The following is an 11,195-nucleotide window of genomic DNA, read 5'->3' as shown; positions in this document are numbered from 1 at the left end:
TTTCAGTTTAAGTGTTCCAAGTGCCCCTTTCCATCACCTCTTCTGCCTACAGCAGCGATGAGCAGCAGGGACCGACCGCGGTTTCCTCATTGTGGTTACCTTGGCCGAGAGCAGACACCAACCACGGCCTCCTGCTCACCAGCCTCTGGGGCAAAACACCAGAATGTTTCCACTCTGACAAGAAGTGAAAAATATACCAGTGTGAGGGTGGTGAAATGCTGGCACAGGCAGTGCTGGGTACCAGCTTGGATGGAGCTCTGAGCAACCTGGTCTAGTTGAACATGTTCCTGCTCATTTGAAGGGCTTGGACTAGATGGTCTTTAAATGTCCCTTCCAATTCAAACCATTCTGTGCTTCTATAATGTGTTGTTTCAGGTTACAAAGCTGAGCAGTGCACTCAGCCTCCAAGAAAGCAAAAAAAAAGTAAAAATTGGATATTTGGGAGCAACCAGAGGAAAGCATGAGATTAGGATCCTATAAGCAAAGACAACAGCACTCTGGGATAGCACCTGCAGAGATATAGCAGATTGGTGCTCCACCTCTGCCAAACTCACACTGCACTGAAGAGCAGAAGTTAAGAGGAGTGCTTCAAAAAGTCATTTGTTAGCAGAAACACTGGCACAGCCCAAAGAGCTATGAGCTTTCAGAATTTCCAGTGTGTTTTCTCAGGCCAGTGACTTAACAGCATACAGGAAATAGCTGAATACTGTTAATTACTGAACTGGATTTATCCAGTTTTGCCTTGTTTTTCAGATACCCATTTGAGTGCTGCACCTCCTATCTATTAATATTCTCAGCCAAGTACCCAGCATTAATAAAGAAAACATAAAACTGTTAGTAGACCCTGCACTAAGTCAGTAGATGCTATCAAGATAAAGGGACATTTTCGTTAAAGTTTGACTTCTTTACTACACAAAAGTGGGTGGGTAATGAAAGGGCTTTCAATTTACCTCCTGAGCTCTAACAACTAAATTACAGACATCCCCATGAGTGTGCAATGGGAAAAGCAAACTACACAGCTTACACAAAGCTGGATCCAGAGCTTGGATGTGACACCCTTGAAACACAGACCTTAGGTAACAAAATAAAGGTCCTTTGGTGGGACAGAGGAAGAGGATTCACCTCCATAACCTTTTGTCAAAGCTACAGGTTCTTGCTTCAAATAAGTTGAGCAGAAGCTGAAGTACTCATAAAGCAAATGACTCTCCAGGGACATTGACACTTTCCATAGGAATTTAATCCAAGCAGCCTGCTGTGGTGCAAGGCAGACCTAGACCAGGCACATGCTCCACTACAGCTGAGCAGCTCATGTGGGTCCTCACCTTCAGAAAATTTCTAGGAACTATATGGCCAAACAACAATTTTGCCAAAACTTCCACCTACTTGCCAATGTAGACAGTATAGCAGAGACTCAGGGTATTTTCTTCTAGAACAAGCAGAAGAGATTTGAATCAAAAGAATTCCACAACTTCAACAAGTTCTGCTGATTCTCCAATGGCCTCAGGCCAAAATGTCACAGTGCCTCAGTTCTTCAGTTGGGCAAACACCCAGGCCTCAGAGCCTGGCTGCAAGCATGAGCTGAAGTTAATGGACCATCAGTGTGGATGGGAATGATACAAGGGTGCAACCCAAAAACCTAATCTGAAATCAAAAGCACTTTCAGTCACCCATCACTTTGGGTATCAAGAGAACACACCCATCAAGATTGCTGAATTGTCAAGGTGACCCTTCTTAGGGACTACTCCCACTGAATGGTGAGAAGCACTGTGGCATGTTTGTCTTCACTCCTTTGCCCACCCTAAGAAACTACAACCTGCCAGAAATGCCCCTTTTTTTGATTGTTCCTCTCACAGTAACTTCCCACACCAGATGTCAGCAATCTGAATTAAAACCCATCAGTATACTACAAATACTTCCTAGAGTTTCGGAGGTCTTATGTGTTAAGGCAGAATCAAAGGCAAGAAAAGGGTTAAACTCAAAAAATCTGGAAAATTTTAAGACTGCCCTGTGTCATTCAACCTCCCCAAGAAAAGGGAAAGGCCAATTCAGAACCTGCATATGCTTTCTACTGAATTATTTGCTAGACTCTGATTAAGTGGGAAAGAATGGCTGTAAACTAATAAAACTTGAGGTTTTCTAATTAAACCACAGGCACCCTGCCAAGCATTGTTGATTTGTTGATGCACCCTGCAATGTCAGGACTCTGAGGACACAACAGGTCATTAAAGTATTAAACAGATGACTTACACTCTTTAATCAGAGCTGGGATGCCAGGTTAGGAAGAGAGAGTAAACTCAAGGGCAGAGTACAACAATTATCACCAGGAAACAAACACAGCGTTTAGGGAAAGTGGGGAGAAGTTGTTAGCAAGTAGTTATTGCACAAGGAAAGGGCTGGACTGCTGAGCCCCACACCTGGGTCTTTTATGATAGGACTGAGGAATGGGGGAGATTACTGAGAAAATAGTGCAGTATTTGTGACTTTCAACCATCAGGCGAAGCACTGCAGCTTTCTCTGCCCAGCACATCTCAGTGCCCATCTCCAACAGCATCTCACATCTTTGTCATCTCTTCACACCTACTGTCAGTTCTGCTCAGCTCTGTTAAACTGCAACTATGACATGAGCACCCTCGTTTTTACCAGTCTGCAGCAGCCAAAAAACACCATAAGCCACATTTGTGAGCACAGGACAAGAAATAAGGTTGGAAGGAAACGCAGAACCTTAAACCCAGTTTTCACCTCCTTTAAGGTCAACACTTGCCTCTGGCTTGAGCCTCCTCTCTGATAAAGCCCCCAGTGATTTCAGTGAATTGATTGTAAACTTCCCCTCCAAATGAACAGCTCAGTAAAGAACATTTCTTTGGAGGTTTCACAGGAAAAGTAGAAGCAGCTCCAGAAAGAAAAGGAGGTCCACGAACTGCAAAGAGCCCCAAATATATTGCTCAATGGAAGCTTCACAGTGCAGCTATTTGGCAGTTTCCCCAGACATATAGATATTTATAGGAGAATAAAAGTGCTCATCTGAGTAGTGGAAAGTCATGTATGGCATTTTCATCGTGTTTTCACCCCCCACACCCTCTCCCCAGAGTCTGGGGATCCAAAAAAAGGCAAGAGAAGTAATTTAAAATACAATAGAGATCCCTAGTTTGCCCTGAAGGCTCTGCTGATGAACTATTAAAAAGCTTCTTCTGGCCAAACAAGACACTTGGAGCATGGAGCAGATTCCCTACCACATTGTTTCATAAGACAGCACTGAAATTCAACCAGTGTCTGTTACAGCTGAAAATACAGCAGTCACCAAAAAAAGTGATTTAATGTGCCTATCAAAGAGGAAAGCTGTAATTGAATTCAGCCCTCAGTTTGACTTCTGGAAGTCTCTGAAAAACACTCCCATCAGCTTTAAAAACCTCCAAGATTTTATGTGGAAAGAAGAGCACTTAGTTCTGAAAACACAGCAGTTTGTGCTGGCTAAAGATTGTCAGCTGCAAGTCCTTTGGATGGTTGCAAAGTTTAGGAGAAAACCTATCTATATGCAGACTAAACCCAGCTATGGCAAGCAGTTTATCTCCTATTATTTTACTATATGCACATTTTGGGGGGGTAAAAAAAAAAAAAAAAAAAAAGTATAAGACTTCTCTTGGTGAATTCAAGTGACTTCTCACTAGCCTTCCTATGTCCCCATCCCCACAGCCTGTCAAAGAAAGAACCACTGAATCTGGGAACATTCTCCAAATAACTGATTAAACAATGTATTTAATGTCTTCTGCAATGGAATTTTACTACATAGCTGACATTCTGCACAGCATATTCATCTTTGCATAAATGCTCTTGCTGGGAAAGCAGCTCTGCAGAGATACCCCACTTCTTTTTGCAGCACTTGTATAATTTAAGCAGAGCTGTCTGCTTAAAACACAGAACCCTTAAGACAAACCTACCAGCTGCACACACAGCAAAGGTAAAGAATGTGACTTAAATCTTGGAATATTTGTGTTTATAGTTTTTTTGTTTCAATGGCAAAGCTGCCACCTACCAGCTCCCGAGGTTATTGCATCAGCCCTGCCCTCCCTCCAGCTGAGCCCAGAATTGCTCATCCCAGCCCAGCTCAGAGCTGCACAAAAATAAAGCTCCATCCCACTTGGCCTGACAACATCTAAACGCTGTCAGGGCAGTGAGTGTGTACAAATACACAAAGATACAAAGCCCTGTTGGGAAGGGAGCCAGGGGAAGGGAGAGGACAGGACAAGTTCTGCAATCACTTATCCCAGAGAAGGCTGAGGGATGCAGTGCCTGGAAGATACAGCTGCAGTTTAATTAAACCACACCACTGCTTATCAAGCAGCATCTCAGGCAAAGCACATGGCATCACCACCACAGAATCTGGCCAGCCTACACAGGGCATCCTGGGCTGCACAGCCTCACTTTCCATAGGGATCTGCCCTGGGCTGAGCCATCCCCAGGGTGCTCTGAGGACTCCTCTCCCCTGCTGTGGGGCTGCCCTCACTCCCATTTCAAAAGAGAAATCTGGTTGCCACAAGTCTGGTTCTTCACTTAAAATACCTAAATCTTGAAGCCTGTCTAGTCATTTGGAACAAATTAGCCTAGATCTGCTCTTCCTTAGGCTATTCTGGAAATCTCCCCTCCTTGGTTTGGGGGATAAAGGCTAGAGGTAATTCTGAATGGATGAGATGCATGAACCAGATACCAACTATCTAAAGGGAATTTCCCCTTCTCCCTCTGTCATGCTCCACAAACTTTTCTTCTCAAAAATTAGCACAATTAGGTCACACCTAGAGCCATTGTTCCCAAATGCTATTTAGTATCAGACTTTACAAGCTTTAGCTCTTTCAGTTTGTCCACTCCCCCTTCCTACAAGCTTTTCCTTGGGAGTAAAATTCCTCCCTACAAAACTTGCTTTTCATAATGATTGAGAGAGCAGACAACACTAGCCCTGTAAAAGTACTGTCATGGTGTTGAGGAGCTCTGCCATGGCAGAGAAATGCTCAGGAGAGTGCAATAAGCAAAGCAGAGGAAGGAACACACCATTTTCCTCATGTTAAAAAAAAAAACAAAAAAAAAACCAGAAAAAGCAATAATTAGGTCAGCAAGTAGCACTAGTTGCAAAGGGGAAAAAACACCAGAGAAAAAGAGTTCCTCCTTGTTTAAATGCTTATTATTCAAAACATGCAGCAGGGTCTTAAAAACTGAGTAAAAAGTAGTTAGAAAAGTGTTACAGCAAGGCTGGGAAGCACAGTTCATGCCACAGTTCATGGTAGGGTAAAGCCAACTGCTGCAACACACCCCACGCCTGCTTGGGGAGAATCCTCCCCACTGCAGCCCTCACCAGATCATTTGGAACTCAGACTGTGCTACCTACCAGCTTCCAAAAAACAACAACACAGCAAAAAAAAATAAAATTATCAATTCTTCCGCAAAAGCCTGTTTATAAAACATGTCCTCAAAAGCACACGAAACTCAGCCCCAACCACTTTCCCACTCACTCACTCTGCCATCTGTTATACATCCAGTACAGGACGTGAAAGTATGACCAATACCCCGGAACTCACCAGAAGCTGTGTGCAAATCAGCTGCTAACCCCTTGCTCATCAATTCGTACTGGAAGCCTGTAATCTTCCTGCTAATGTCCTGCTGAGGAGTGGCCTCCACAAACAGACCCCCCTGGTCGTAGCCGAAGCAATACACTCTGCTGGGGCTGCGGTCTCCATCTCGGACCAAGAGTTTCAGTTCTCCAGTTTTTTCCAAATAAATATTTGCTCCTGCAGAGTCCTTGAAGGGCTTTATGCAAACAGTCAAATGTTTGTAAGAGGCAGGTGAAATATTGGGTCGCAGGTTGACTATGAGTGCTCCCGTGGGATACATCCACTCTATGGAGCCTTCGGAACAGCGGAGGTAGACCTGTTCAACATCCTTCTTGTGAGACTCGTGAGTCAAGCCACTGAGGGAAGAAAGAAAGGGAAAGTTAGAGAAATGACAGAGCTAGCAACGTGACTGTCATAACCTCAAACCTTCAAAGACCCACATCAACAAACGCAGGAAGAGCAGGACAGCACTGAGTGTTGGTCCATCCAGCTCAGCAGTGGTCAGAACCACTTGTCTCTTGCAACACAGCAACCTTAATATTACAGGACAATTTGAAGCCATCTCCCAAAAGAAAAGTCAAACCAGTAGTAATTGGCTTCCAAATTAAATAGGATATAAGCACATGATCAAAAGCAATTAAATTACTACAGCCTCAGTTGCTGCTCATCAGCTGAGCTGTGGCAAACAACTCGGTGCATACTAAGTGAAACACGTACACTCAAACTCCCTTCCTGGTGGCTCAGGCCAGCATGTTCTCCAGCTTCACAGATCAGACTCCACCTTTTCTCCAAGTACTTTGTTCCCCTTCCAAGTCTATATTCCCAATGGATCTGAAACTGGGAGGGATGCCAAGCTCACCCTGTGAAGTGCAGCAAAGCAATGCTCTGGGTGCTACTGATACCCTCTGGTCCAGCTGGGCAGCCCCAGTCTCCAAATTGGGATGTAGAGAAAGGAGAGATGAAACTGCACTCCCCAGTCATAGCTAGGGAAGCTCTGAACTGTGCTGCTTTCTTTGGTAGGTACCTGTTCCCCAACTGCTCCCCAGCCTGAGGCTTAAGCTTAGCTTAGCATTTTGCTGCCCAGCACTGATGGGCTACAAGCAGACAAACAGCTAAAAAGCCAAAAAGAACCAAAAAAAAAAAGAAGGTGTACATGGCCATTTACTATCTCTGGGGTGTAGAGCCACCATCAGTTCTAGCACCACAGCCAAAAATCAACACCCCAAGAGCCATTTCACAGAGATAGCATAGGAGAGCAACACGGGGGTCCCAGAGGCAGCTGCTAATGAAAAGAGTGTAAACCACCACACAAGAAGGATGACTAGTAAATCAAAAATCCCTGTGGCTTGCTTGCCCACAGCCTAAGCTGAGGACAGCTCTAAACACCCTTTCTGCCTGTCACTGATACTGGACCCACCAGTTCTTTACCCAAAGTGACTCACAGCCCCAGTATGACACTGTAGGCACTCCAGTTAGAAGAACGAGTTGTGTGAGACTGGTTTATTGGCTGCAGTATTTGGGCCATTAGGCAAAAACTGTTTGGACCCAGTCTCTGTCCTGTCACAAACCTATTAAGTGAGTATGAGCAAATCACTTCACCACCAAGCTTGTTTCTCCTCCTACACTCTGGGTACCTAGTCCCCAAACATAAATATCTTTTATTCTGTGCCTGTTGATCACTACCCAAAATGAGACTCTTCATCACAGCTCATGGGTCTGCTCTGCAGTACTCTAAAGAAGCCTCACAACATTCCCACTTGTAAGCAGATGAACAAAAGCGTGGAAAAAAAATAATTAAAAAGGATTAAATGACTTGTCTGAGGTTACACAGGAAATCTGTGGCAAAGGACACGCTTTAGTGTAGTGCAAGTGATGACATCAAGTTCTGGTTTCTCAACAGAAACCTCCAAACACACAGTTCCCCATCCCAAAGACATATTCAGGTGCTGAACAGAGTTTAAATTCAAGTCAGCGTTTACAAAGTAACTAAAAGCAATGTGTAAAAGGGGGGGAAAAAACCCATATGGTTTGCATTTACTGTTGACGTGACTCATTATTGTGAGTGTCGGTGTGACCCACTTGATAGAGGTTACATGAGGAAGCAGAAAGAAAAAAAAGTCATATTTAATAACAATAGAGCCTGCAAACATGTGCTTTTGAATAATCTTGAAAGCCACATCAAGAACACAGATGAGGAGAAAAGAGGGACAAGTTTTTGACCTTTAGTCTCTTGCCCTCCAATTCAGTAGTTCTTAACACATTCAGGAAACTTAACTTGCAATGGGATATTTCAAGTTGACTGTAAATCCACATCTGGTCCACAAAATCAGTTTTCACCACAGCACACACATGATGCCACTCAACAGAAAGCACAGAAGTCTGTTTATGTGCAAGCTGTGAATAAGTAAAATTAAACAGTGTAAAGCTTATCCCTCAGCAAAGGGGCAGAAAGTTACCCTCACACATCCAAACAAGCTGCAGAGGTTTTGCAGGACTTATACTGGCACATTCCAGCCTGAGTGCTTAAACAGAAGGAAGATACCAGGGGCAAAACTCTGAACTCATGCAGTGAAACTGCTGTTGCAAGTGATCCTAACACTGAGGCAGTGAATTCCTGCCAGAGGAAAGAAAAAAAAAAAGTCTTGACATTAATTTTGTTCAAACGTTCACACTGTTCAAACAAAAAACAGGGTGGACTCTGAAATTATCTTCTGAAAGCCAATTATATCCCACAGGCAAGAGTGATGCCATTAGACAGATACATCAAGCACAAGTACCTGTACACATTAAACCATATAATAAAGGATGACTCAAAAGTTAGGCAGATTTCAAAATACATGTTCACATTACTTAACAGCAACCACCTTCATCCAGTCAAACCTGTCGCTTTGCTTGCTGGGGGGATGACATGGCACCACACAGACTGTTTAACACCAGGTTTGTCCTCACTAGCCAAGTCATCAGGCACACCATGGCCATACAGTAATGGAGGTCCAGGAGTCCCTTTTTTTTTTTAATGAGTTTTGGGGTTTTTTTCAGTATATGGCAAGGAGACAAGGCAGCTGCTTCATAGTTACAGTGATGGATGAGCCATCCATCATCCCTACCAAATCTGTCCTGTTTATTGGGACTTCTACAACAAGCACTACTTCCTCATACCAATCCATGAGGACATCCTGAATCACTGCATGTCTCCTCACACTTCTCCCTTTCTGGCTTCAGCCATCCCCTCATGTTTGCCCTGAAAGATCTGTTATGGTATTGCTGCATTGAGCTGTTATGCAGCAACCTGCAACAGCTGTTATTTAAAGAACTAGAGAGTGGGAGGAATATTCACACTATCTCCTTTAGTTCTTTACTTTATCTGTTATATTACAGATGTGCTGAAGAGCCCCAGAAGTACCCATGTCCTCCTGCACCCTGCAGTGAACACAGGGAACTTTTGCTCCTAACTTGAAGTTTTTAATTAAAGGACAACCTAGAGAGCCTCAAGAATTCCTCAGAGCACCCACCAGTACTGAGGGCAAGATCAATGGACACAAGCAGCCACATCAGAGCTGAATTCTCTCTCCTACAGCCTACAGTGTCAAACACACAGGACCAGCATATGCTCAGCCTGTTGCTGAAGCACTTTTGCCCAAAGCATCAAGAGGTCATTGCAGCACAAAAACCTGAAGTGACAGCAAAAGGAATAACCAGACACACAACATAGCAAAAAGTTTCTGCTTTTCCTGGACAAAGCTTTCCTAGAAGCTCTCTCTGCCAGGCTATTTATTAAGATGCTGCTATGGCCTACTGAGTGTACTTAAATTGCAGGTGTCAAGCTGTGTATTGCATCAGACTTCCCTGGAAGCATGAGGAATATCTAGAGGAATCCTAGTGAAGAAGCTCTTCATCCTACTCAGGAGTATAAGCTCATCACTTCTCCACAAGCTAATGAGGTAAAAAACCCAAAACTTATCCAGAATATTCTAAGATTGTTGCTTTTGATATAGACATGTATATAAAGGTGAGAAAACACCTTCACGTTTACTATAGGAGATTATTAGACTCCCAAATATGTCAGCACAAGACAACCTAGGAATTGGCTATGGGAAGAAAAACTCCATTTTGGCACTCAAGTTCATAGATTTTTCAAACAGTTAAGGTAAATAAAAAACATCCCATGGACTTCAAAATATTACATTCCACAAAAATAAACCTTTCTCACCCATATAGCTATTACTATCCACACTGAACTATTTAATTAGATGCTATTTACTGGTACATCAAATTACCTTTCTTTCTTCTGAACTGCTACTCTTTCAGGACGAAGCAGATGATATTTAATATCCTTAGGACTGCCAGCATTTCTGACACCACCTGTTTACTACCAGTAATGCCAAAGTCAGCCTGGGTTACTTTATCCCCTTCCAGGGATTCCAGTCCACCTGGACTCTGGAACTCTCTCACACAAGTGAAACTACCCAGACTGAACCATGCTCTGCCTTTCCTGCACTTCCAACAGCATCATCACTAAGTTGTCACCACTTTGCTCAAAACAGGCAAGTAAATCCGAGCTTGCATCACCAGTTTACCCCAAACTCAGTTACAGGAAATGAGATTTCACTTCCCCCCCCCACCCCAAGCATCACCCCCTTAGTTAATACTCAAGGCATTGCTTATTCCTGCCCCACTCAGGTGACATGAGTGGTCACTGCTTGCTCCAAGAAAACGTGACAAAAATAAGAGCCAAACAGGACAGGATTGCAGGGGTTTGTCACTGCTCTTTTAAAGAGCATGTTGCAGTAGCAGGTGGTAAGGTCCAGGTAAGTACATGCAGATGGGATGCTGGGGGGAAAGGTCTGGTAAAGAAAAATGACACAATTAGGAGTTTACCCCAAAACTAATAGGTTTGATCTCTATCAAACAGACTTGCCTTCAAGTGAATTCACTGCCATTAACTATGCATCAATTGTCCAGAAAAATCCAGAAAATAAAAAAGTAAATACCAAGCATCTGCATGTTTCAGACAGTAACAGATAGCAATTTATGATGTTGAAAGTCAATCCAGCTGTTTTCCCACTTTAAATCCTCTCTACTCCAGAATACCCTCCTGATACAGGCGGCTGAACTTTTACTTTAAACAAAGTCAGATTTAGCAGCACATTAGACTTAACAACACTTGGTGGTGAGCAGAATCGCTTTGTTAAACCTATGAAGAGTGGAGAAGGTCAGAGACCCAACCACACACGTTAAGCTTACTACAAGCAATTAAAGCAAAGATAATTTGGGAGATAAACACTTGAGAACTGAAGAGCTTTCTCAACCGGAGCAATTAGAATAAATCAGGAGCGAAGCCACTGTGCCAGCCCCAGCTCCCAGAGCTCATCATCATCATCTCTGCGGGACGAGCGCTCGGGAGCAGGGAGTGACCGCAGGAGCTGCGGCGCAGCTGAGCGCAAAGTGCGGGACGCGCACGCAGCGGAGGGAAGGAAAAAGAGAAGAGAAGGGACGGGAGCAGGAGCTCCAGCGCCGGGGCAGACACCCGGGCTGCGGCGGGAGCGCTCCGCAGGTGCAGCGCATCCCGGGCCGGAGGACAGCCCGGACCCCGCGGGG

At 44.0% G+C, this 11,195-nt stretch overlaps 1 protein-coding gene across 1 annotated transcript; it reads right to left on the bottom strand.

The window, feature by feature from the left end:
• Positions 1-5,502: 5,502 nt before the first annotated feature.
• Positions 5,503-5,953, bottom strand: METRNL (meteorin, glial cell differentiation regulator-like; the record flags this gene model as incomplete). Its single annotated transcript, XM_009072443.1, has 1 exon — positions 5,503-5,953. A coding segment is annotated over one exon (451 nt), but the record flags the coding sequence as incomplete, so codon positions are not given.
• Between the last annotated feature and the right edge of the window lie 5,242 nt (positions 5,954-11,195).

The sequence above is a fragment of the Acanthisitta chloris genome, unplaced genomic scaffold (assembly GCF_000695815.1).
Source record: "Acanthisitta chloris isolate BGI_N310 unplaced genomic scaffold, ASM69581v1 scaffold43523, whole genome shotgun sequence".
Taxonomy (NCBI): Eukaryota; Metazoa; Chordata; class Aves; order Passeriformes; family Acanthisittidae; genus Acanthisitta; species Acanthisitta chloris.
Note: the sequence above shows the minus strand (reverse complement) of the source record. Positions and strands in the feature narration are given on the sequence as shown.